General features: G+C 40.3%; 3 protein-coding genes across 19 annotated transcripts in view; 1 reads left to right on the forward strand and 2 right to left on the reverse strand.

The window, feature by feature from the left end:
• Window positions 1–3,831, forward strand: part of kcnq5b (potassium voltage-gated channel, KQT-like subfamily, member 5b) — a 150,613-nt gene extending 146,782 nt beyond the window's left edge. For all 17 annotated transcript variants that reach the window (XM_032527055.1, XM_032527091.1, XM_032527040.1 and 14 more), the window contains 3 exons: window positions 973–1,099; window positions 2,079–3,355; window positions 3,402–3,831. In XM_032527055.1, the coding sequence (XP_032382946.1) occupies window positions 973–1,099; window positions 2,079–3,335 (1,384 nt within the window). In that variant the 3' untranslated portion in view covers window positions 3,336–3,355; window positions 3,402–3,831. The remainder of the gene's footprint in view (window positions 1–972; window positions 1,100–2,078; window positions 3,356–3,401) is intronic.
• A 4,952-nt stretch (window positions 3,832–8,783) lies between these two features.
• On the reverse strand, window positions 8,784–21,704 carry LOC116696366 (NACHT, LRR and PYD domains-containing protein 12). The gene is made up of 9 exons (XM_032527271.1): window positions 21,455–21,704; window positions 17,329–18,955; window positions 15,170–15,514; window positions 14,184–14,351; window positions 13,908–14,078; window positions 13,491–13,706; window positions 12,713–12,880; window positions 9,754–9,927; window positions 8,784–9,255 (listed from the first exon to the last, which is right to left on the reverse strand). The coding sequence occupies exons 2-9, from the start codon at window positions 18,936–18,938 to the stop codon at window positions 9,240–9,242; spliced, it is 2,868 nt and encodes a 955-aa protein (XP_032383162.1). The 5' UTR covers window positions 18,939–18,955; window positions 21,455–21,704; the 3' UTR covers window positions 8,784–9,239.
• A 3,865-nt stretch (window positions 21,705–25,569) lies between these two features.
• Window positions 25,570–27,617, reverse strand: part of LOC116701535 (uncharacterized) — a 14,816-nt gene continuing 12,768 nt past the window's right edge. Inside the window, exons 10-12 of the mRNA XM_032535290.1 lie at window positions 26,633–26,775; window positions 26,289–26,389; window positions 25,570–25,815 (exon numbers count right to left, since the gene is read on the reverse strand). Coding sequence (XP_032391181.1) covers window positions 25,668–25,815; window positions 26,289–26,389; window positions 26,633–26,775 — 392 coding nt within the window. The 3' untranslated portion in view covers window positions 25,570–25,667. The remainder of the gene's footprint in view (window positions 25,816–26,288; window positions 26,390–26,632; window positions 26,776–27,617) is intronic.

Here is a 27,617-nt window from a genome sequence, read left to right on the forward strand (position 1 = left end):
CACACACACACACACACCATTCATGCTTGTATTGTCTTCTTCTGCAGTGGTTTAATGGCACCTGATTGAAGAATTAGCGCCGCCAACTGTTTATGTCAACGCACTCAACTCCCAATATTCACATAACAGTAGTGGGAAAAAAAGAAGTGCATTAACTTGCATTTTCTTTTGCTGATTTTCTGAAATTATTTTAAAATGTGCACTAAGGATAGAAACCTCATTAGTGTTGGCTAATCACAATAAAAAAAACTGATTTGTTGGAATTTCAAATTTTTTGCTTAATTAAAACTCTTTTTGTGACATTGCATGTGTCTGATATGACCACATCAAGTGGCAAACCACATAAGTATAAAAACACACATTCAAGAAAGACACTTTTAGATGGGAGTCTAGTTTGGTGTTGGAAGATCTTGTCAAAGCTTCAATAGTTTATTTCTCCAAAATGAGTGTGGCATTATAATTGCATGACATTGCTTTGACTTATCTCTGCTCTGTGTTCAAATGAACCCTGTTCATTAACAAACAAAACTTTATTACCCTGATTCTACTGAACCTCACTGGATTGAGCAGGAATAGTGTTTCTGTAAGAGCTGAATGAGGCAAATGGGTGCTCTAAAACTAAAGGAATACAATACTTTATTCAGTATCAACCTCTAAAGTGTTTAATACACAAGAAACACATTAGGGAAACATGCCATCCTTACATGTTTGATCATGTTTTCTCATCCAGTGAGGAAGTCTAACCCCTCATTTGCCTGTATTTGTTGGAAAAGATTTTGTGCTTGGGGTAATCTATCATTCTGATGCAGTTTCAACCTTCCTTCCTCACCGTGGGCTTACTCATGGATTTCCACCTTCTTTCTTTCTGTCATTAATGTCTTATTGTCTTTGCGTGTGCTTGCTTGTGTGTGTGTGTGTGTGCTTGTGTGTGTGTGTGTGTGTGTTTTGCGTGCGTGCGTGCGTGCGTTCCAGAGTGGACCAGATCCTCGGGAAAGGCCAGATTCCTCTGGATAAGAAGATTCGGGAGAAGCTGCTGTCTGATGGAGATATTTTAGAGGACATGAGCATGCTGGGTCGAGTCTGTAAGGTGGAGCGCCAGGTCTGTTTTCTGCTCCTTTGTTTAGTTTCTAATAGTGTTTTAATTAACCAGCAACCAGTATGCATTTACTCTACACGTTTCTGGCACAGAGACATTCCTCTTATTGACGTGGAGTGGCCTGTAACTGGTTGTCATGAACAGACACACCTCGATTAGTTTTTTTTTTTTTAAATGTATACGCCAATCTCTTTATGGACATACACTGTAGAGCTGGGCTTATGGATACAATCAAATATCACAATATTTCTGACCAAATACATTGCTGATATTGGTGCTTTCACAAAAAAAGTTACATAATGAGATTTTAGATAAATAATTATCAGTAATGCGTATATAATGACTAAGTGGGTAAAAGGCAAATACCAGCAGAACAGCTAGAACAGTCTGGTAAGTTCAGAGAATGGCATCCCCTTACTGTAATGCAGCCTCTGAACACCCACACAGGTGATTTCAGTTTTTCTGGCTGATTAGACTCTTTTCAGGTTGCAAGTGGGCCGGAGCTTTGATGGGAACTTATTAGGTCACAAATTCTTTCTACCAATAAGGATGAGAAAGGTGTCATTCGTCCTGCCCTAACAGGTGCAACAGCACTAACAGGGGATTCAGGAAGATGTCAATCACTCAGTCTAACCTCACCCACACAGTTCTGGAAAAGGTCCAATCAGCCCCATTAACTATAAACACCTGTGTGGGTGTTCAGGGCCGTGAAAACCAGGACAAGACAACACTTGTGTCCTTCTTAACAAATGTTTGAAAGAAGCAAAGAATGGACTCATTGTACCAGTGTACGACAATATCCACAATTTAAGACGATATCTACTCTCATATATCAATGTCAATATAATATCAATATATTTCCCAGTACTAATACATTGCGCCATATTCTTGATCCAAGGACCAATTGTAGGTGTCTCCATCTTCTAACCTGCTACCTTATTTCTGCACTCCTCCCTCCCATCCTCCCTTTCTGTCCTCCCAGGTCCAGTCGATCGAGTCGAAGCTCGACTCCCTGCTCGACATCTATCGTCAGGTTTTGCGCAAAGGCTCATCTTCGGCCCTCACGCTCTCCTCTCTGCCCCTGTTCGAGCTGGAGCAAACCTCTGACTACCATTCCTCCGTCTTTAGCAAGGACCTGTCCAGTTCCACCCAGGTCAGCAATGGTGGAGCGCTTCCCCCCAGCAGCAACTCTCACCCCTCCCAGGGAGGACTCCATCTCATCCTGGCACCGCCCAACGAGCTCAACCTAAACGCCTCCTCGTCAACCGGCCTCACATCTTCCTCTATGAGCCCGTCTCCGTTGCCTCACCACCACTACCGTCCTCACTATCATCCCCACCACCACCACACCCAGGCTCAGGCCACCACGCCTGAAAGTTGCACTGACGAGGCTGTGGGGAGCTCTCCACCCGTCCTCACCCCAAACAGCATCAGCAGTGGCAGGGGTGGAGGTGGAGTTGGAGATGGAGGGTTTCCGCTTCTGGCGAGGCTTCCACCACCACCCCCTCCGAGCCGGAGTGGGGGCACGAGCAACTTGCCACGAGCCACTTCCACAGATGTGTCCCCTGACATGGAGGACTTTTGTGGGGGTTTGGGGATGCAGTTGAAGGGCAGCAGTGTTGGGGAGGACTTTGTCGGGTTGGGGTTGGGCAGACACGGGCAGAAGCTACACGGCAGCGCCAACGGCAGGCTGAATACAAAGGATGAGGGCTCCTGGAGGAGACACATGAGCCTGGAGCTGCAGCCCCTGGTGCCGCCTGCCCCCGGCTGCTGCTCTGTCCCCAGCCAAATGGACCGAGGCTTGGGCAAGTCCATGTCGGTGCAGGACCTGATGCAGGCATCCCCAGGGACTGTCCAGGATGCCCAGCACGGCCACAGCCTCTCATCTCCGAGCCCCAGTACAAGCAGTGACTCGCCCATTGGCTTCCTCAGCTGTAGCCAAGACCCTGGGGGAGGAAGGGGTGGTGGTGGGGGTGGTGGTATAGGCAGGATTGGTGGAGGTGGATGGGGTGAGGAGGACCTCTTTATCAGCGATAGGGACCTTGAGGCGCAGGGGTTTGACTTCCTGTCACTGGGGGACGCTGAAGGCCACACCTACTCCTCGGAGCTGCTGAGGACAGAGAGCAGTGTTGGGGCGGGCGCCCGCAGCTCCAACCGCAGCCTGGCCAGCGCTCACACAGTCTCACCCTCCGCTGGCAACACCGAATTGCTGAACATGCCGCATGTGCGGCTAAAATAACCTTGCCTATCTGTTCAGAAGGCAAAATAGACTTGCCCTTCTGTAAGTGTGCTTATCTGTTCAGACGGCACGCAAATCTCACCTCACTGAGTTTTTAGCCTTTTTGGAGGGGAGGGGGAGGGTGGGAGTATAACTGTGGGAACTTTTGTTTTTGTTTCATTTCATGTTGATCCATTTGATAAGAATCACAGTATTTTCATACAGGATGATCACATAGAGTATGACGTACCATTGCATGAGTTACTCTTAGTTTTATAGTGTGATTGACAAATCTGAGATAAAGATGAAGACGTGCACAATGGGAGCACAACCCCCCAAACCTGAGACTTTGCTGTTAAACTAAGCCAAGTAAACTTGGTCCTGAGAGACGGTTGGTTGATACTGTACAGTATGTGATCGTAAGACAGAGCATGAGCATTGCATGTTTCCAGTCAAAAGTACTAAGATAAGCAAGAAACAGTTTACACTTAAAATAAGAAGGCATGGACAACAAACACTTTCTCAAAACCCCCTTATACCAGACAATTTTTGTAAGGAATGGGGGGGAATGGGACTTACTACTTCAGTGTGCCCACATAAGATCCATTTCCTGTCCCTCCAATCACGTGACAAGCTTCCATATTGAAGTAAATGTTACCTCACCACTGCCAAATGTTTAATTCTCGGTTCTTGTCACAATTTTGATTTTATGTCCATAACATTCTGTCCATTTTAGAAAACCAGATAATCTCTTTAAGATTACATCCTAAATAATATGAATTACAATCCTTAACCAATGACTTTGGTTGCCCACTATCTTTTCAAGAATTCTTGACACAAGGGCCATAACAGTGTACAGGCTAGTTTTGGTTTGAAAACTAAAGGTCTTGAATTGTTACCATTTTTCTGACCGTTTCCAAATGAGGGCAGTACAGTAAATGTATTATTTCTCCAGTTTTAGGTATCCATTGGTTTGCAATAATGTCCAAACGGTAAATTAATTAGCAGACTCCAAGACGTGCTTGAGTTATGTGTAATCTCACAGTGAACATCAGGTCATTTTTGTCCAATTTACATGATCGTTATGTGGTTATGGGGTTTTAAAATCACTGTAAAGAAATGACTTGAAACAAGCGAGTTTGAAAAGTCTGCTAACTGATTTGCATCATTCTGCCAAATAACAGGCAAAACACTTTCTATGTCTGTTACTTTTTCTGAAACACAGCATGTTGAGTCCAAACAAAAACTAAAACGTGCAGAACACAGCCCTGGTGACGTCCTTTCATTTATTTTATTTTATTTTTCATCTTATTTTAGTTAAACTCTGAATTAGTTTGTATGTTGATCTGGAACTCTTTTACAACCATAACTTGTTACTGAGGAGTGCCGCAGGAAAGTCCAGACAGGAATGAGAAATGTCAGTGTTGCTGTATCTCCCAAATATTTAAATTTGGGTGACACTAACTCAGTCTGTAGTGAGATGGGTTGGGGGGGTTTGCTGATTCAAGTCTCTGTGCGGACCAAATTACAGAGCATGGATTAATAGCTTTAGAGATGCCACTTCACCTCCAGGGCACTGGCACGTGCCCTTGAGCAAGGCACCATACCCCCCAACCGCTCAGGGCGCTGGTCCAGCTGGCAGCCCGCTCACTCTGACATCTCTCCATTAGTGCATGAATTGGTCCTTAGCATGTGTGTGTATTTCAGGCCTGTGTGTAGTGAATTCTAACAACAACAGAGTGCACATTGTAATTTCCCCACTGGGGATCAATAAACAGTATAACTTGAGAAATGATTAATTTAATTATTACTATTAAATTATTAACAATGTCACTTCTGCCAACACCCAACTGTAGAATGAGGTTGAACGCACTTACACACACTTGTATACGCACACAGGCAACTGTGACTCTACATGTCCATCATGCTGGGGCGGGACTAAGGTACAGTACAATCCAGATGAGAGGAACAAGGAGCAGAAGTTGCTTATTCTCAGACCAATTTTTCCCCGGGTGGTTGGTTTTCTAGCCAATTGTCTATCTCTATGAAGTTCCACTTCTAGGATTGCTCTGGTGCTGACGGAAATTCCACCAGATGTCGCTCTTTTCACCTGGATGTCCATTACCTTCCGCTTTCTGTGTGTTGGATTTTAAACTCGGGTGGATTTCTGAGGACTATGGTTAACTGCTCCTCAGATCTCTGCAGGGTAAATCCAGACAGCTAGCTAGACTATCTGTCCAATCTGGACAGACTTAAACAACTTTTGAACGTACACCAAAACAAGTTCCTTCCTGAGACTATTTTGCAGCGGCACCGTGGCTCCGTCCGGTGCTTAGCACCGCCCAGGACGATTGTGATTGGTTTAAAGAAATGCCAATAAACCAGAGCACGTTGTCCTCCCATCCCGGAACGCTGCGTGGCAATGCGAGACTATCCAGCCGATGACTTGAAACACATTATGAATGTCATTTCGTGGTTTAAAACAGTTTGACGTTTTGTCAGAATATGTGTTTTGCGCAAAGCACTTTTGGTTTTGAAACAAATACTGAAAGAACTCTAACCTTGTATTGCATTTGGCTTTTTGCCACCCAGTTTTCTTTTTTTACCTTAACGGCAAGATATCTTATTTAAGTCATGGTCAATGTTTGCTTTATTTTTTTTTTCATACAGTGTAATATGGGATTATGTTTGCTTCCTTGAAGTGGACCCGCTGGAGAATGTATTCCTGTTGCATGGTACAGAATCAGGTAAATAATTATAGTGCCACAAGCTGCAGGTAAATACTACCCATAAAGCATCCAAAGCCTCAGTGGAATAGTCACCCTTAGCTAGCAGTACCTCAATATAGACCCCTATCAAAGACCCAGATATATTTTCAAAGGAGGCTTGGGGTCAGTTTGCTTTCAGGCTGTGGATGTTACTTTCTTTCAGATATTTAAATATATTTTGCATGAAGAGGTTGTCTTATGCAAACCTCTCTATAACTGAGAATGATTGCCATGACATTAAGACAAATCCCTACACGGTTCAGCCTGATTGCATCAGAAGTAAAAAAAAAACTTCAACATGTGCAGTACATACAGTATATTGGTGCCTTGCTTTTGTGGTACATATTTATCTCCATATCTACAAGTTCCTGAAAAGTGCATTATGTCCCTCCGAACAGAACTGGTCGTCTTCATTTTCTCTCCTTGTAAATGTTCTGGCATTTTTTTTATCCAGAGGTCCTTTTGCCACGGGGCATAAAAAACGGGCCAATAACATGTCAACATTCGGTCTTGTGTGTTTTAATTTATTTAAATTATGTGCACATATTTACACACTCTAGTAGTAGTCTCAGTTAGAGTTATGAAGCCTGTAATGAAATGAAAATGCAAGTGAACTTTTATTCTCATTCATCAATAAAGGAAATTCTATAAAGTTTGACTTTTGCTCTCGTCGTCATTCACTGAACCCACGAGATTCGTCAGTGGTTCGGGTTCAGACTTAGCATTGGTACCAGGAACCATGACATACTAATACATCATTATTTGTATTAACATGTGCACTTAAATAACAGTGATTAAAGTACACAAGCTAATGCCTTTGGACCAAAAAGAAAATTAGACCATAGACTGACATGAGTCAACGGGTCATTTTCTTTTGAGTGTCAAAACTCAGAATCAGGTAACATTTGGCAAATCTAGAAGAGCTGCCCGAGTAAATCCTTTAAGCTATTCTTGGAGGTCTCTAGTGCCCTGCTCTATGGGCTTCATAGTGCCGAAGCGGTGCAGATCTTGGCTTCGTGGCTTCATACGCCACTGAGCAACTCTCTTAGGAAGCAACGAGGCTCTGAGCGCTGTATTCTGTTGTTTTTTTACATCTGTGGATTGCCCCCAAAGTACAAGTAGAAGTAATTTATACACATCTAAGAATATACATTTGAATTTACATATACATACATTTACATGTCTAATTAGTATACAAAAGTGACTGAAATAAAGCAGTAAGAATGCTTGGGCGACGCTCAGGTGGCGGTATAACTTTACATTCAAAGTGGATGTTGAGGAGCTTTTACTGCATATTTTGGAGTTGTATGTTGTATGTTGTATTTTGGCATTTTATTGTGAAGACAGTGTGTTGACAGCACTGATGTTAATTTGGGCGACTTGTTAATACGGTTAATACCTCTGAAAAACCCGTGCATGGCTAATACACCGGTGTTTGCTTCTTTCTGCCGGCTCTTCTCAAGACAAAGTAAAAAATACCAAATGGTTAAAATGAAAATGCGTTAGAAAGGTGACACTTTAGTTTGATGCCATTAACGCAACTGTAACATTACAAGAGCCATGAGACAGCTTTTCTGATAGAACATTGGCTATAAAAGGTGTCCGAGCGCGGACACAGTTCCACTGATTCCCAATCACCTTTGAGTGAAATGTCAAAGGACATTAGCGTTGCAGCTTGACCCACAAACAGAAATCCTGCTGCGTGGCGGGTAACTTACCCAGTACTCCAAGAAGCTCTCCACACGCTTGGGCCCGCAGGGAATTATGTCCACGATGGCAGCATCTCCAGACCTAAGGTTGTCTTCAAGCTTCCCACAGCGCCAGTTAATATTTTCCTTGAGCTCTGCATGCTTGCATGCAACTTGGTGGAGACGCACACGTTTTGGCCGATCATCAAAAAAAAATCCTGTAGACACACTTTTTTTGGAACCTGGTCCCAGGATGAAAAAATTTTGAAAACACCACCCTTCCTCTTACCACGCGATGACGTCTCATAACAACAATGGCGGACTACATGCTTGTGTACCTGCTGGAGCTATTGAGCCTATTAGGGTTACTAAGGGATAATATGATGCTCCTGTGCCACCACACTGAGCAAAAGAGGCTTACAGACCCCCCCACATCATTTTAGATCCACCGCGAAGGGCTACCAGGAAGGGAACCAGGAGAAGATTTTGGGCTAGACCAGGAAGAACCAGCAGTTGGTGGGACAGCGTCGTCAATAATGACGAAACTGACTTTTTTCAAAGATTTTTTTTATTACTTTTATCGACATACCATACTATGATTATTTTTGACAGACTACTATGACTTTTGTATCACTTTTCGACACGCTATACTATTTATTTTTTCGATATACTATAACATTTTTTCACTTTTTTATCACTTTTATAAACATACTATACTATCACTTTATTTGGCATGGTCTATAAATTCTTTCCACATACGTAATATATGAATTTCTTTTTGGCTTACTTTCACTATATTTTCAACATACTATAGTATGCCTTTTTCAAGAACTTTCCCCACAAACTATAACTTTTTTTTACACTTTACTTTGACTTTTATGACTTTTTTCGACATACCTATTTTACTTTGACATACTTTACTTTTTTAACTTTAAAATATTTTTCACTACTTTGCCTTTTTCTTACAAAAATCCAAAACTGGAGTGCTGCTACAACACAGAAATGAACCAGCGTTGAACAAAGACAATGGAGTTTATTTGAGGTTACAGAGATTACATCTTTTTTCAAGTTGTGCATCAGACTCTAGCACTAATTCTGTAGGCACATGTTTTATTAGCAGATAACAACTATCAAACACTTCCTTAATTTTTCTCTGATTATCTTTCTTTCAAGTGTTGTGCACTGTAACCCAAGATAAACACATGCAGTTAAAAACTACCGCACCGTATAAAAAACTAATTATTCATACAATGTAGGCAATCAAAGTATCTTGAATAGCTGACAGACTTTTGCTTTAAAATACATTTTGGGTATATCACATAAAATTGTAAAAATAAAGAGTACATAAATCATTTGATGTTGTGGCTACAATATGCACTGAAATGCAAAGCCATTGAGTTGCTGTATGAGTATGGTCCAACAAATGGGAGCCAGTTTGAGGAGCTTGTGTCCGTTTTCTGTCCGTCTTCTCAATCTGTTGACACACTGAAAAGAAAAAAAACAAGGCACATGAATACTTCTGGGGTTGAGTCTGAAAAGTGAGTAAAGCCACCTACACACAAATCGCGGTAAAACCTCTCTGCGCTGGCTTTTTCCAATGGGGAGAGTGGGGAAGACAACTCAAAGGAAGTGCTACCCTAGGCGGTGCACCGCTCTGAAATGCTGCTCTCAAAGTTCAAATAAGTTTGTGTTGCTGGTGACCTTTCAAGGCGCAATTAATTCCAAAAGCAACAACGATATATACCTGAGCCATTTCCTACCGTGGCTTACCATGGATCATGTGTAGCCGGCTTCACACATCATTTGCACTCAGAACAGTACTAGTTATTTAAGATGTGATAGGTAACATTTACATGTATAAAGAATACATATAGTATACCAAACATTTTACTGCTTTCTAATGACTAGGGTAAAGGAAAGATAATGCAGAAGTGAGAAAGGAAGGCCCACAAGTTTTTTTACTTAATCATTAGCAGTACTCACTCTATTGTGTGTAGGGCATATTTCTTGTTCTTTGTTAGTTCCATAAGCAATCTGATTCCTGAATCTTCCAGATTGTTGCCCATCAGATGCAGCTCTCCCAGATGTTGGGGGTTTGACTTTAGGGCATTGGTCAGGAACTGAATGCTCCTCGAGGTCAGGCAACAGGTCCTCAGTCTGGAAGGAAACAAGTACTTGAGTTTGGACCAGAAACCAGCTCCTTATATGCACCGCTACAACATGTACACAACTGGAGATATCCTAACAAATACTGTATAACTAAACTGAAATTGCAATCAATGTATCATGTGTTTTTGTAGAATTAACTTGTATTCAGTTAATGGAACAGTAAGCATCAGAACACTGGCTATAATTTCCGTTCCTCTCAAACAGACTCTTCCATAGCGCTGGGTTTTAAACCTCAACACTTTAAAACTGGCCTCTATGCAGAGGCCTACTGGCCAACTCCACAGCCCTGCCCCAGCGTAGCCTCTTCCACATACAACTTGTTTGGACTACTCGGAATAAAACTCTTCAGTTGCCACTAGGGGTGTGACCAGACACTCAGCTCACGGGACGAGACACGAGACTGGGTTTACGCAAACGAGACTAGACTATAACGCTAATTTAAAGAAAACTTTAATTAAGAAATATGACTGGAAAAATAGTATGTCATCAGAGAACCAACGTTACAATGTAACAAAGCGTTTCATTGCAGCAAGGAAGTTGGCAGCTCCTGCATTGATTTAGGACCATTTTCAGGCGAGGGAAGAACATTTCTCCGTTTAATATCATTAAAAGTAAAGTTAGGCTTTGCTTTCTGCTTCCGACTCATTAAAAAGTTGAGTCAGCGTCACACTGAACAGCACGCTGCAGAGTGAGTGAGTGAGTGAGTGAGTGAGTGAGTGAGTGAGAGAGAGAGAATGACCTTCCTACCTAACCCTCTAACGCTGTGTTTTACCAGCAGTTTTGTACAATTGCAACTCTGCAAAAGTTAACTCAGAGTCCACTTTGGCAAACGGGGGGGGGGGGGAATCTTCCAGACTAATCACCAGAATCATCTTCAAAGCCAGAGACCAGTTCAGACTTCATCTACTGGCGGCTGCTCTGCACAGATACCGCAAGACAGTTTTTACCTCGATGAGAACTCTCAACACATTTTGATCTTGTCACACCTCTAGTTACCACACAGCATAATGTAGGAATCCATAAATTATGGGTAGAAAACCCATGTCTCCAACAACCCACTACTATGCTTGGAAAGCACTGTGTTTGTTTGTGTGAAGGTGCATTGTTATTAGAACTGTTCTACAGATCCCCATCATTCTGCGTGATTATTGCTGGAGACCAAAGGAAGAGTCCTGTTGTGACAAACATTTAATTCTGTTTATACTGTTAAAACTTTTATTTTGACTAGAAATTGTTCTTTCACCAGACCGGAAATATAACAAAACAAGAAGACAGAAATAAAAGGACTTCACATCCATCATTGCAGCTGAATAGTGTAGTGGCACTTCCTAGCGTGAGAAATCACCAAGTAGGCTTTTACACCAAAATCTACATAATCAAACATATTTCAAAAGAAATGTGATCCGAAATTGGGAAGAAAATATTACCAACATCGACAACCGAGAGCTCACGTTAACTATAAACACTGCAGTAACGTCCGTTGTAGGTGGCTGAAGTCAGCCAGAAGCCAAGAAAGAAAACAAAGTGTCTTGCACTGTGCTACTAACAAGCTAAGGAAAACACTTTGCCTCAGAATGGGCAAGTGGCTACAGGTCTGGCCAGAGAGGCGGGCAAGGCAGAGGGAAATGGTGCTGAGGATATGCGAATGGAAACATCCAACGTGCTGACGCAAATATGACGGCATCAGCCGGAAATAACAGAGCTCAAAATCCTAATTTTTTCGGGACACCCGCAGGTCACGGTATTCCTGTGGGAGTCCCGCGGTACGGGAGTCAATTTCACTGTTGGTAACGTGACAGGGACGGAATAGAGCAAAGAAATCAACGGGAGCGGGTGAGACAATGTCTTTCTGTCGCCTGTACAGAAAGACACCTGCTTTGTGTCTTTCTGTACAGGTTGTACTTCCTGAGGAGATTGTGGTCTTTTAACATCTGCAGCAAACTGCTGTGGGTGTTTTACCAGTCTGTGGTTACCAGCGTCTTCTTCTACACTATGGTGGGGGGGCTGCATATCCAAGGAGGACACCTCCAGGCTGGATAAAACTGATTAGGAGGGCCGGTTCTGTGGTCGACATGAAGCTGGACTCACTGGTGACGGTGGGAGAGAGGACGACACTGGACAAACTGCTGGACATTACTAACAATGCCTGCCAGCCCCCCCGCACACCGTCATCAGCCACCAGAGGAGCCTGTTTAGTGGAAGGCTGCTCCTTCCCAAGTGTAGGACCAGCAGATTCAAGAACTCCTTTGTCCCTCATGCCATCAGACTATACAACTCCTCCCTCTCCTCCTCTCCTCTCATTATGTAATGAAATCGCCTAGGTCTGCAGCTACTGCATTTATAGAGTACCCTAAATTTACGAGGCAACCTCAGTGATTTGTCAGTGATCCTGTCATATCCCAATCACGTGACTGATTGGGATATGACAGGAGTATTTTCTTTAGACACAAAAGCAGAACAGAGCAATTGGCATTTACATTGTAATTATATTACGTAACATATTATCTTATTAACTCTAAAATAATGATTATTTTATAGCCATCATATGGCCATAAGTTGGCATTTAATTTTGTTCTAAGCATTAAAAAGGTCTTAAAAAGTCTTATTTAACTAGGAGAACACTGGGGGTTGTCTGAAAAAGTAACTCCTACGTTTAATAGCAGCACTTATTGCATAGTTATGACTTAGCTGGACCCATGTTTTGACTGACAATAAATAATGAGTGAATTCATTGGAATTTCTTAGGAGCAGTAAAAAATGATGAAGGACTTACGACAATTTCTCAAGTTTACTTTGAGGGCTTCTGAGTCCCACACAGAGTTTCTTCACTCCCTTATCTTGCAGGTTATTGCCAGACAGGTCCAGCTCCCTGATAACGCAGCCCTGGGATGCAAATCCAAGCTCTGCACAACAGTCATCCGTCAGGCTGCAGTGACTCAAGCTGAAATGGAACAAAAATCATGTTATACCATGTTGTTCTTCTAAAGTTACAGGTCAGACCAAAAATTTGCAAAGAAATGACATCGGTTTTATCGGGAAAAGTTTCAGAGGTCTGAAATAGAGCTGGGCAATATATCGATATTATATCGATATCGTGATATGAGACTAGATATCGTCTTAGATGTTGGATATTGTAACATTGTAATATGGCATAAGTGTTGTCTTTTCCTGGTTTCAAAGGCTTCATTACAGTAAAGTGATGTAATTTTCTGAACTTAAGAGACTAACATTTGCCTTTACCCACTTAGTCATTATGTCCACATTACTAATGATTATTTATAAAAAATTTAATTGTGTAAATATTTTGTGAAAGTACCAATATTGTTGCAGTATCAATATCAAGGTATTTGCGACGAGACGAGTTGAAACTTGCAACTACACGCAACGCACCAGTCAGCAGCGTTCTGAAACCTTCCAGTCAGTGGCGGTTCTACATTGAATTACAACCTAGACGAGACCCCCTTCCCATCCTCACATCACAGTTCTGAAATTGGCTTAACATTTAACATAACACTTGTTTAATAATGAATACAATTTGGAAAATGATTTACTTGAGAGTTTTCAGATTGAGGTACGGATTCTTCAGTCCAACTGAAATGGCTTTAACTCCCTCGTCTCCCAGGCAGCTCATGCTGAGGTCAAGCTCTTTCAGCTCCACTGCCTGCAATTCTGTTTTGGCTATTGACAACTCGAAGAGCTGGGAGACGCAACTCAGGACCTTTGCCAACTTATAGCAACCCGTACCAGTGATACCACATCTTGAAACACTGACGGGAAGTAAGAAGAAATGTATTTAATCAAAGATGTACGGATATTCAATTATTAGTACATGAGGTTTTTCAGCTGAACACTGAAAGAAAAAAAAAAAAAGTACTTGCTGACATTAGCAGTGAAAAAATAAATGATTCTATCACCAGTCTACTGAACGAAATAATCAAAAGAGAAATGTAATAGTAAGGCATCCTCACTTGAGTTTTTCCAGACTACACCATGCATACATGCCTTCGCAGATGAGTGCAAAACCTTCATCTTCCAAGGCGTTGTTGCTCAAATTGAGTTCTACCAGAGTGCTGCTTTCGAATCTCAGAGCATGCCCGATACTTCTACAGCTTAACACAGTGAGGCCACAGTGGTACATCCTGCCAAAGAGACCCAGAATGTTTCTGTTATTGATATCAATTTATTTATGTTAGGCCAAGCTGAATGCATTTATTATATATTATATAGTATGAAGTCATACTCACTCTAGCTTTGTAAGCTGCGATATGTCACATTTTTGAAAGAGCTCAATGGCCCCCTCATCTCCTATCATGTTGATGCTCAGATCCAATACTTTCAGGTGGCCATAGTTCTTCTGCAGAGCCGAGGCCAGACAACAGCAGCCCTTTTGCTGAATGTTGCACTGTGATAGTCTACGAGCAACAGAACAGAAATGCCTAATGTTAACAATTGAAAAAGGAAAGGCTGCCTCTCTATGACCAACACATTTAGTTTGAGTTGCATTTTTCATTCAATGGTAAAATTTGAGCCGACTTTTTTTATTACCCCATACTGTGATCTTTTGATATAAAACTTTCTTTCAGCTGCAAAAAATGGTCGTATCTGTGTGAATTCATGTGCATATAAACTTGCAACATCAAAATAAGAAACACTTTGTTTTCAATGTTTTCATTTCAAATTCTTATCAAAGAGCCCCTATTTTGCTTTTTCTGAATTTTTCCGGTCTTTTGTTGTTGCAGATTTTTGTGTGTATGTATATAATCAATATCAAGCCCAGCCCTATATGAAATAGATGTATAAAGCACAAAAAAGCAAATGGAGCCTTCTCTCCCACAGAGAGCACTTTTTCTTAACTGCCTGAAACGCCTCACCCACCCACCGTTATAATTCCTCAATAAGTGAGGTCACCAATTGAAAATGTCAGCCCAGTTTTTGTGGGTGTGCTACCCATTGGTGCTGCCTGAGCAAGCACAGCTCACCCAGCAGCTTGTTTGATTTAGTTGGCCAATCACAACAGAGTGGGCCAACTAACCAATCAGAGCAGACTGGGCTTTTCAGGAAGGCGGGCCAAGAGTGTTTCTGGAAATGAAGCAATGGGCAGTATGAGTACATTTTACATTTTACATCAAATCATGTAGACCTATTCAAGTTGACTCCAAGAGTACAAATATGATGTTGAAAATGAGTATAATAGGGAGAGGACAGGTTAGATTTATTTCCCAACACTTACTTTAGTGTTTCTAAGTGGCATTTAGGAGATGTCAAACCATTGGCAAGATGTCTCAGTCCGTCATCTCCTATTTCATTCATGCTGAGATCCAACTCTTGCAGTTTCAGGGACTGTCTCAAGGCTGGGGACAGGTATTCACAGGCCCGCCACGTCACTCCACAGCCTTGCAACCTGATTGATTTCAGTCTGCAGTTTTGATCACTCAGCCCCTCTACAAGTTTCCTGACTCCATCGTCACTGATGCTGTTGTATCCCAGGTCCAGCTCTCTCAGGTAGGACTCTCTTGTGCTCAGGACTGCTGCTAAGGCTGGACAACACATATCGGTCAGGTTGGAGAACCGCAGCCTGCAAGGAAGTGGGACTTAATGATATTTGTTGAAATTGAGAAAACTTTTGGAGAAAACCAGCTTTATCCTTTAATAAAATTACCCAACACAAATTATAGCATATAACAGCAACTTTGTTCTCACCTCTCTATTACTGACTTGTACCAGGACAACATTGCACTCCTTAAGAATATGAACACTGCAAATATTGATTTTGTATTGGCACCATCTTCTATCATGAGGATATAAAAATGACTATAAAGTAGGGATTGACCAACATGGATTTTTTAGTGCCGATACCAATTTTTTTCCCCCCATCAGCCTTCAACCGATACGGGCTGCCGATTTTCTTGAGCCGATATGAACTGATACTGCTTTTGCTTCCTCAATTTACACCATAATAATGTAAACCCTGCAACACTGGATTTGTTTTTGGAATCTGCTCTGCCATTTCTTTAAAAGTAATAAACAAAAACAAAGATCAGTGTCACTTCTGCAGTCATCTTACATTTATATCACACAAATTATGTGTGCAATGTGCATCATATGGATGGGTGCACTTTATACGGTTAACTGTGCAAGGACATATTAGAAGACAGATATAATCAGGTCATCGCAAAATGTCCTTTGTCAACACATCAACAATAATTTAAGAAAACAATAAACCTGAAAAGTAGCCATTGAAATAAAGTGCTTGATTTGTAATTTAAGACTGCCATGGTGCTAGTGGACAGTGCATGGTCTGCACATGAACTGCAGCGTCTCCAGCAACACAGAGTTGCCTGTGGACGCCGGTCTGTAAATAATGCCGGGGAATTGACTATCGGCCAAATAAAAATCGGTCTATCACTACTATAAAAGTTAATATGCAAAATTTCAGTTTTAAGAGTGTTTACAAATGTTCGGATCCATATTGATTGATATCAGTCGGATTCCTAGCACGTTTTATACTTTGATGCCAAATTTTAAGTCTGTGAAGGACAATCAAAACACATCTCAGTAACTTGTAATGGTACCTAGCAATACAAATAGTTTAGGTTTTATTTTAGGAAGGTTTGAGATGGCCACCTCCCGAATAAATAAATAAATAAAAAAGATTTGTGATTTGGGTAGTGAGACCCATCCAATAGGGCTGCAACAAACAACTATTTTGATAATTGATTTATCTTTTGGTTATTAATTTGATTAATTAATCTATTTGGTGAGATGCACTACCAACAAGGTAAAGAACCCATTATTAAGTTTTTGTAAGTTACAGAACCAAAAGCCTAAGCTTTTGGGAAGACAAAAAGTGGATACAGGCAATAAGATGTAAGGCATCAGCCGGAAGAATGGGAAAACTAGGGGGTCATGACACATGCAACAGTGGAATTATGGAGTATTATGTTTGCAAGTGCCTTAGCTTGCTAACACATGGCTAACAATAAGCTTACGAATTACCTTTTTTCAGGCCTGTGTGTAATAACAACAGGGGTTCTTCTTCTTCTAACAGCTAACTTGTCCCCTCTGGTAGACATAGCTTGCTAAAATAATCCTTTGGCACACATTATCATATAATATTGTGACGCTGATCGTTTACCCCTACAGTGGGCTTGGCTTTCAGAGTATGACCCAATGATTGCATTTTATCTCTATAAAGTGTATTATGCCGTGCACCATAACAAAGACCAAACTAATAATTTATGAAATTTGTTGGAAACATTTTTTTTGTATGTAGATATTTTCAACATAATGCTACTGAAACAGAAAACCCAAAAAACAGGAAAGGAATTAAATTAGGAAATTAATTTACATAGAATGATAAGAGGCTGAATCCAATGAGTACAAACTTACATGGCTTTCCTGGATTTCAAAATAGCTGGCAGGTGCCTAAGGAGTCTCTCATCAGATCTCTTAGAAACTTCCATCTCAAAACAATCTCTCATCCCTTCAAAATTGCTGGTCCTTTGCCTCATAAATTCCCAATGCATTGGGTAGAAATCACGGATTGGAGAGGAGCCAAACTTCAGAAAGAACTTGACTTCTTTCAGTAAAGCCTGGTTGTCGTACTCCCTAAGACAGTGGAACAAACCCACAGCTGTGTAGGACCAAACGTTCTCCAGGATCAACTTCTTGGTGTAGTCAAACAGTGGGTCGGTGGGCTCCAACGTGCCCCGCTCCTTAATGAGGCCAAAGAGGAAGCGAAGGAAGACATCAGATTTTCCCTCATCACACTGCAGCGCCTGGTCCACCAGATAACGACAACGAACAGACGGGAGAGAACGTGCTTCAATCTCTTCCAATTCAGACGACGCAGCCAAGAACTCCTGAATGCTTAAGTGACCAAAGCGGAAAACTTTGGTGTTATGCAGCCCCTTCTCTTCTCTCAACACAAGTGGACACTCTGTGGAAAAAGTTGATGCCTCCTCAACACTTATGTCACTCTCTGAAAGATCATGCTCATATATAACATTACCCTCTCCCATCCGAGGCAGTGCCAGCTTTTTCAGCTTGGCAAGTATATTCGAGTTTGATGAGTTGACCAGATTTGTGTAAATCTGGGTTAAATTCACGGGATTGATTTTCAACCCATCATCTGATTTGAGATGACTCTTCAACACATTTGCCATGATGGTGCAGATTGCAGGTATCTCACAAAGGAAGTCCAGGCTCCTTGATATTTTCACATGGTCGATGGCTTTGTTGGAAAGATCTTTGTTACCGATTATTGTCCTGAAGTGCTGCTCCTTCTGTTCGTCACTGAACCCTTGAACTTCGGTCTCTTTAAGCAAAAAGCATTCCGGGATTTGTGTTGCCGCTGCAAGTCGGGTTGTTATCCATATATGAGCGTTGGGAAGTAAGTTTCCCTTGATTAGATTGGTCACTAGAGTATCCACTTTGGATACCTTAGTAACATCCCTAACAGTTGGACAGCTGAAGTTTAACGCAAGATGATACTCATCCAGTCCGTCAAGCACAAACCACACCCGGTTTTCATTTAAGCTGGAAACATTGAGCGCCTTCAATTCAGGGTAAAACATCTGGAGAAGTTCAATTAGGCTCATTTCGAGTTCAAGCAGGTTCAACTCCCAGAATGTGAGAGGAAACAGAAGCTGAATGTTGTGGTACCCTTTCCCCTCGGCCCACTCGAGAGCACAACTCTGTACTGTTGTGGTTTTTCCAACTCCAGACACTCCCACAGTGATGACTGTTCTCTGGCTGCTGTGATGTTTGCAGTCGCATGATAAAACATCTGCGAGCGGAACAGTTTCTGAAAATGGCCAAGTATTAAGGTCAGATTTGTCAACATATTTAAACTCGTTCTGGTACAATTCAGATGTGTTGTCTGTCTTGAGCTCCCGATAGCAAAGTCTTGAAGGAAGTAATGACTTTTCAGAGTATGCGCGGTTCAGTTTCAGATATTTGTTCTTCAGCGTAGTTTTCAGGACATTTTGGAGATCCATCACAGAGGCAGTAGTTCCTGAAAAGATGGAAAGATGGTGAGTGTAAAAAAAAAAAAAAAAAAAAAAAAAAAAAAAAGCCATAACTTAATGTTTGGCTACACACAGGGTAGAGCCAGGTGTTGAAAACAATTTGGCATTAGAACCATTAACAGCAGTAACTTGATAAGAGAATCCTTACAAATCTGTACATCTTTTGTGAAAACATGATAGTTGCCAAGAAACAAACCATCCTGTAGAGCCTACATCCTATTTTGTATCAAATTGTTTTTAACTGTCCTTTATCATTGTGAAACCAGAACACAACAAATGACTTGAGGATGACCCATTTTCAGTCCATCTAAAAAGAGGCAAAAACAAATTACTATTTTTAGGTTGGATAACATAGGTAGTGTAGGATAGGAATTTGGCGTAAACAACATTAGTAATCTTGAAATCTATTTTGTTCTACTTTGTTGGAGTGAAGTTCACAGAATTCATATTTAGCTGACAAATTTGCTACTTTTGAATTCATCCCATCATAATATGGGCTGCTCTACAGCTGCAATAGGCCCACACTGAGGAAAGCTATGCATTCCCTGAATGCCCTCGGTCTCTAGTTTGTGGCTGTAAAGTTTCATAAGGCTGTGATTATCCTAGAGGTCACAAAAAGGTAATTTTATACAGGGAGGTCAGGTTTCAAAAAATAGTCTCATGACAATGAAATAGCTGCTATGGGGACTAATGTAATCACACATAAAAACTATTGGGCTTATGAATCCACAGGAGTCTCAGTTTCCAGTAACAATGCAACTCCAAGACTGTTCAGGGACCCCAGTGTGCAGAAATATTCATATAGGCAATTGTAGTATAGGTGAATATAACACATTTATACTGCATGAGCAAAATTGCATGGGATTAGCATAACGATGACATGTAAAGGGAACCCTAGCGGGTAATCATAGAACCTATTTTCATTCAAATAGGTTGAGGTGACAGGTCAAGGGAACCATTTGAAAATGACCATGCCACTTTTTCCATAGCCAAAATTATATTAAATTTCAATTGCATTCAAACAACTTTATTAATCCCTAAAGGGCATTTGAATTTTGCAGTCAACAAGTCACATAAACAAAAAAACAACAAAAAACACCATTGCAATCATTCAACCAACCAACATGTCTGTCAGAAGCAGCAGGTTAACAAATGGGAAACCCAGGCAAGAGCAGCAAAGCATGTACACAGGTTGCAGAAATTAAATAAATATACAACCATAATCCAACATAAGTCGTAAATACATAAATCAAAACATTATGCTTCCCCAGAATTCCACTATGAATGGTACAAAATGTAGCTTATGTACCATTAAAACATTTGGGCCGACAAGCAGTTATAACGTTGTTGCTATCAATGAATCCCTCAGCTAGTCTTGTTTCATTTGATACCAATATGTTAGCTCTAGCTTTAAGAGAGTCTGCTACAGCCTCTGAAAGACAGTAAGCCACCCACCCCCTGGCTACACAATACAGCAACAGTTGTCTTGGTTGCAAGAACCATATTTTGTTATCAAGTGAGAAAGTTAAAGTGTGTCTGCAGCAAAAAAGACAACAGTGCGTTTTAGGGCTGGGCAACATATTGACATGATATGATATCGTGATAGTCAAGATATCGTCTTAGATTTTGGATATTGTAACTCCAACTAATTGTAACTTGGACTGCATCACAGTATTGTATAGTGATGTCATTTGACTGTTCTAGCTGATTATTTGCCTTTACCTACTTAATCTTTATAGCCACATTACTGATGATTATTTATCTCAAATATTCGGTGAAAGCACCATTTGTGAACCCTACTATATTGTCACAATATCGACGTTAAGTTATTTGTTCAAAGATATTTTGCGATTTGATTTTCTTCATGTTGCCCAGCCCGCCCTCTTGTGTTTTGGGTTCTACAAAGTACATAAAAGAGACAACTTTAACTCCTACACTTAGAATACAGAAAGTCCATCTTAGTGTACAGTTTTCACTTTTCACTTTATTATCATCCTGGTCAGCAGAATTTCCACAGAATTGTAACATTAACCCTACTATACATTTCAAATGTAGCCTTTTTCAGAATTGTGAAGTTAAACTTAGTTTGATGGGTTAAATATAAACTTCGTGGTAGACAAAGCAGAAACAGTAAACTGATGGATTGAGGTACCTCACAATTACAGGATTTTCCTGGTTCTAATTAGACCTATAGCGTTAGGTTAGCCTTGTTATCTGTAGGCTGTCATGTAGCTATAAAATAACACATAGCAAATACTAAATAATAACAACAATGTTTTACGTAACGGCATTTCCTGGTAACTGCTTGTGCCTAATTTAGGGCTCAACTTGCTCAGCTAACTAGCTAGACTTTAAAGTTCAAACCATTTAGCTAACACCGATAACGTAGCTAAGCTAGCTAGTTGAGTGTAAAGTTTACGGTAGCTGCTGATGGCGTTACGATATATTTATTAATCTCCGTGTAACGTTAAAATAACGCTACTTACCAAGACAAACGTGTACCTACATCACATAACCCCTCCTGTAACGTCGAAGAAACGGAGACAAGACAGTGGCGTTAGTTAATGTGTGAAAAAGTCGGGGTGGGGGGAATCACAGAAGGATCCGTGTAACACTTTAAAAACGTCAAAGTGTAGCTAAAATTCCAAAGAGTCCTGTCCTGAAACGTTTTTCTCGAGTCTCACGTTTCCGAGCTGTCTAAACAAGCGACATTTTTTGAATATTTGTTAGGGAACTCATCCCTGAATGGCTAATACTCGTTGCCTGCTGTGATTGGGTTGGTTAGATTTAGACAAGAGGAGGGTTCTAATTAGGCAAAAAGAGTGGGATTGGTTACAGTTAGAGTGAGAATGTTAGGGCGAGCCAATTAGAGAATGAGTCTTCATCTACCATCCTCTTTTTTTTTTTTTATTTTTTTTTTTAAATGCCATCTTTATTTCAAAAAATACAAAACAGAACACCAACAACACATAAAAGTAAGAGACCATCTACCATCCTCTTTCAGTCAATCGGCTCGTCGATGACATTTTAGAAACTGGAAACAATTCAAACAGTTCTGTCAACTGTCAAGCTAAGCGTTTAATCTGTTTACTGTTTCATCTGGACTTGTAGGCTGTTACATTGTTGGGGAATTTAATTTATGATAAAACATTGTATTTCATAAACTACATGTGTTTTGTGTGAATAAATCCAAATTTGTGAAGTAACTAGTATCCTAACTAAAGCTGTCAGATTAATGTAGTGGAGCTAAAAGTAGCCTACAACATTTCTCTCTGAAATGTAGTGGAGTAGAAGTAGAAAGTGGCATGAAAAAAAAAAGACTCAAGTAAAATACATCCACCACTGTAAGCCAAATAGGTAAAGTTTTCACTAATTATAGATTTGACATTTTTCACACCACCAGCCCTCAGTTTTTTGACGATGTGAGATATCATATCCTCATATCCTTTATTATTTACTATTTACTCATCATTCTCATTCTCATATCTCACTTATTATTTATTATTTACTATTTACTCATCATTCCCATTCTCACATCTCACTTATTATTTGTTATTTACTCATCATTCTCATTTCCTATTTCAGAACTGTCCACAATGTTCATACTGTTCATATTGTAATATAACAACATAATACTATTTATTCCAGTATCCTTGCACTATGCTCCACATTTAAATCATTTTTATTGAACTCTTCGTTCACTCATGCCTCTATATCGTTTCTGTTTAGAGTATGTATATATTGTGTTTATATTAGTGTGTGTATTTTTGTTTTGGTTGTTTTGTGTGTAAGCACAGTGTGAGCAACGATACTCCAAAGAAACATTCCTCGTATGTGTCCTCATACCTGGCAAATAAAGTTATTCTGATTCTGATTCTGATTCTGATATCCTATCATATAATCATATCTTTTGGAAGTAAGAGTTCCTCTGTTCAGATCGATACATTTCAAAAACACATTGTGCAGCGTTGAATGGCTTCGGGCACCACAGGACCAAACTGCAGGCCCAGGACAGCTGAATGTGAAGGCTGAAGCGGTTTTCCACTGCGTGGTATCTACTCGACTCGCCTCGACTTTCCTCGCCTTTTTTGGTTTTCCATTACGAAAAAAAGTCCCTGAGACCAGCTACCAGGACGTTTTGCATTGAGTACTTTAACTTTAATACTAAGTACATTTCCCTGATGATACTTACATACAGTACCTTTACATAAGTAAAAATTTCAGTGCAGGACTTGCAGAGTATTTTTACAATGTTATTAGTACTTCTCCTTAAGTAAAGGATCTGAATACTTACTGTTGGCCTATACCCTGTAAGCTACAGCTGCATGATGGGGATTTCCATAAGGGTTAGTGCTGTAGAAAATCTCTTGAATGTGAAACCTAAAAACTGTCTGTCTGTAGACTGAAGATAAATATGGTCAGAAGCTGTCACACAAGTAAATAAAGTGAACTCATTTGCGGTAAAGGTCCATGAAAACTGTCAGTGCATTTTTATTTGACTAGAAAACTTAATATTTAATACTGTTTTCCAATACCAAACTCCTGCAAGTGTACCAAGCCACATCTTAACCTTAATCCATGTTGGATTATTTATTCATTTCAGTCACTTTTTAGGCACAAGTAAACTAATTTAACAATCCATTTATTGTGCCAGAGGATTGGATGTTATTGGGATTCATCTTCTCCCCTGCCATTATGCCAAGCAATCATCTCACTCATATTAAAAGTCAAAGGGTTTATTATTAGATGTGGACAGTGAAAATGTTGGTAAATGAATTAGTCATCCGTTGTCTAATCATCAGGCGGTGTTCAGAGCTTCAACATTTTCATCATACATCTAGCTCAATTTATTACCAGCATACATAGAGCTAAGCCATCCTGTACATTGTGTTCACTTTTCCGTAACATTGTACATACAAATAGCCATCATAATTATTTACTCAATACAGCCTTTTAGCAGCTCCTCCAAAAAATGAGATCTGCATGAACTGTAATTAAAGGGGCCCTGTGTTCTTGTAAGCAAACAAAAGTTATGTTTACACACCAAAAATATCATTAGGTCTAAAAAATGTGTTGAGTACATTTTCTTCCTTATATAACATTTGCAAACTTTGAAACCTGGAATGTTTGCATTGATATTTTACTAGCAGCCACTGTTCTTCTTCTCTGCCTTTGTTGGCAGTTTGATTTTTCTGTGCATGTGTGCCCTTGTACGAGTTCACTGATAAACATAAAAACACCTCCCTAGCCCTATAGAAGTCAAAAACTCCACAGATTACCTCTAAGTCATTACATTATTCCTCTATCCAAAATCAAATCTCGCATAGCCAGACCTACCTCCCCAGCGCTGCGGAGGAGGGTCTGGCTAGTCCACACTGCATTCTGGGATGGGAGAAAGCCGTGCTCTGGTTTATTGGCATGTCTTTAAACTGATCACAATTGTCTTGGGCGGCGGTAAGCTCCGAACGGAGCAACGGTGCCTCTGCAAAATAGTCTCAGGAAGGAACTTGTTTTGGTGGAAGCTGTTTAGCCGCTAATAGGTGACACCAGATGACGCTCCTTTAAGGGGCCATGGTGGTGGAGTTCAGCCAGAAGAAGTGAGCCTCCTGCGGCAACGATGATTACATTTAGGCACCAAATTGAGTAGTTAACTTTGGGAAAAAGATCATGGTTAAAACACTTCCGAGAAGCAAGCGTATCCTGGGTTATGGTATCTTGTTGTTGCCGCAAAGTGAACGCCGCTCTCCGGCTTGAAAGCGATGTGTTTTGTTGACATCACCTTCTGTTATTTTATTCTGAGATTTTTGTCCATTGAATATTGAAGTTCCTAAATAAGCGTTTTTAGATCCCTCGCCGAGTGGCACTATATCCATGGTATTGAAAGGGGGGATTATTTCTTGCATGTTTTATGATCGTGTACTAACTGAAGCAAAAATGCTCCTTGCCTCTTGATGGCAAAATGGCTAAAGATTGAGGATGGAGCATGGGTGTCAAGATGTCTTATGTCTATTGTTTGGTAGACAACTGTGTCAAGTCTAAGAGTTAAGCTAGAGCTGTATTTTGTACACAGTATGGAACTTGTGTCAGTGGAATTTGGATGAATTAGGAAGCTTTAGTATTATGTTTACATAACTAAAATTAGCTTGCTAACAGCTAACTTGTCCTCTCTGGTAGACAAAGTGTGCTAAATTTAAGTTTCACATGCTTAAATTTTGTGTTTTTTACTAGCTAATTTGTGGAATTGTTTTTCCCGCCGATGGGGGCTGGACTTAAATGCGCTCTGTCTCTGTGGTAGGAAGGAGGTCGGCCATAGTAGGACGTGATTGGCCATTGTTAAAAAAAAAAGACAAACCAGTCATGTCAATCATGTGATCTCTCTCCTTTCTGTGTGCCGGTCAGCCAAAGACCAAGGATGTGAATGACTGGTGTTTACATGAAAGACACGCAAGTGGGCCAATCACATCATATCCCTTCTCTCTACGGACCAATCAAAAACAACCACAAAGCTTTCAACCAGCGTGCAGCACATGCAGCCCACATAAATAAACAGGCCCACGGGGAAATCTCAAGTTTCCAACTGTGAGTGTTGTGTTTAAAAGGGTAGGAATAAATGACCTATATCGTTGTGGGATATGAGAATGTGTACATCTGGATTAAACAGGAATTTAATTTTAGTTATTCAGAGTTTTATAAGCTGTGTTACAACTCTATCATCTTCTCACAGATCCAGAAGTTTTGATCAGTACATGGTATGTCATTCCAGCTGTTCTCCCTATCAAGGAACCTTGTTTCTACACAGTCTTCATCTCTGCCTCCAAAACCATTTGGCTCCCCAGGGCTCCAGTAGCTGAAACCAAAAAACAAATAATTTCTTAACAAAGACTATACAAGTTGCATGTGATGGACAGGTTTAAGTAGTAATATGGAAATGTTCCCTGTGATTCATTATAGATTGATTAATTCATCTAACAGAAAAATCTAAAAGAGGCTTTACAGATCCCATATTATGCTCATTTTCAACTTTACACTTGTATTTTGTTGAAAAGAACAACAAGAAGTGGAACACTGTGGATATAGACTAGGTTGCTACTAGAACATGTTTCCATAATTAAATGTTAAAAAACACACATACTGTACCTGTCTCACCCTCTGTCCTGACGGCTTGTTTAAAGGCACGTTTTGTAGATTAAGCTGTATTTATATAGCACCTGGACCTGCTTTACAACCCTCAAAAGGCATGAAAACCTCACTCTATACTATATGGGACCTTTAAGGCCTTTATAGGTTCAGCATTTGTGTATTGTGAATGAATGTGTGAACCTTTGGGTCAGCAGAGTGTCATCCACCCATTTCCACGTCCCGTTGGCTCTTTTTGGGATCAGTCCAATCCATGAGACCTTATTAAATTGTCGTGTGAAATCCTTGTTTGCAGAGAAAAACAGTAATCAACAATCAATGGAAATGGAAATGGAACTGATTTGAATTCAACCCCACACCAGGTGAACAGACATTCATTATATGTTTCACTCAGTGTCTCTCTCAACAATACAAATACACACAAACACACACACACACACACACACACACACACACACACACATATATATATATATATATATATATATATATGTGTGTGTGTATATATCACGCATTAAGACACACACCTGCTCTTGTTTGCTGTTGATAATCACAAGGTCTGCTTCTCTCTGCTGACAGTCAGCTCTGCCTTTTTGCCAGGATGACTGCTCAGTAGAAAAGTAATAGAAACTGCGACGGAAATACACCCATCCTTGTTGCGAAAAGCGATCTGTTTGGAATAACCACAAACAGGACCTTAATATCTCAGAAATTAACATTGATTAATTACAATGAATAGACCAATTTTTAAAAGGGATTTTAAATGGATTCATTTCAAATTGAATGCAAACAATGCATTCAATTTGGCACAAAATGCACTTTAAGCTTTAGCAAAGTGAAAAACAACCAGATTGTAAAGGTCAGTGGATTTGAAGGTCCCATAATATGCAAATGTTCAGGTTCATAGTTGTATTTTGGGTGCTACTAGAACATGTTTGCATACCTTAATATAAAATATAAAAAACACATTCTTTTTCTCATACAGTCTGTCTGAATATATCTGTATTCCCCCTCTGTCTGAAACGCTCCATTTAAGTGCCTGTCTAGATATTTCAAGTCAGTCTTAAAACAATTTGTAATTTACGTATTTACACGCATTGTAGGTACCTGTAGTACACAGTATGACCTGTGTACTACTAGAACAAACACAGACTATCATTGACCTTTAATCGATTAGTAGTTTTTTAAACACAGATTACTTTTTTGCTGCATTATGACAATCACTGTATTTGACTACAATATCCCTAAAGGCATGATTTGGCTGTATTTACATCAATATGGGGATAATACTCAGGTGTCCACTTGAATATAAATTATGTGAAATGTATCCTAGCTCATACAGCACCCTGGACACACCTGAGAGTACATTAATTCATGTAAAATGTGAATATTTCAATGGATATTCCAAATATATTTAAGACCTAGTCTATGATAAAATATGTATGGAGCTAATTGTCTGCTTTGATAAGACAGGCACTCACCTTGACACACACACACACACACACACACACA

This window comes from Etheostoma spectabile, chromosome 2 (genome assembly GCF_008692095.1).
Source record: "Etheostoma spectabile isolate EspeVRDwgs_2016 chromosome 2, UIUC_Espe_1.0, whole genome shotgun sequence".
In the NCBI taxonomy this organism is placed as follows: Eukaryota; Metazoa; Chordata; class Actinopteri; order Perciformes; family Percidae; genus Etheostoma; species Etheostoma spectabile.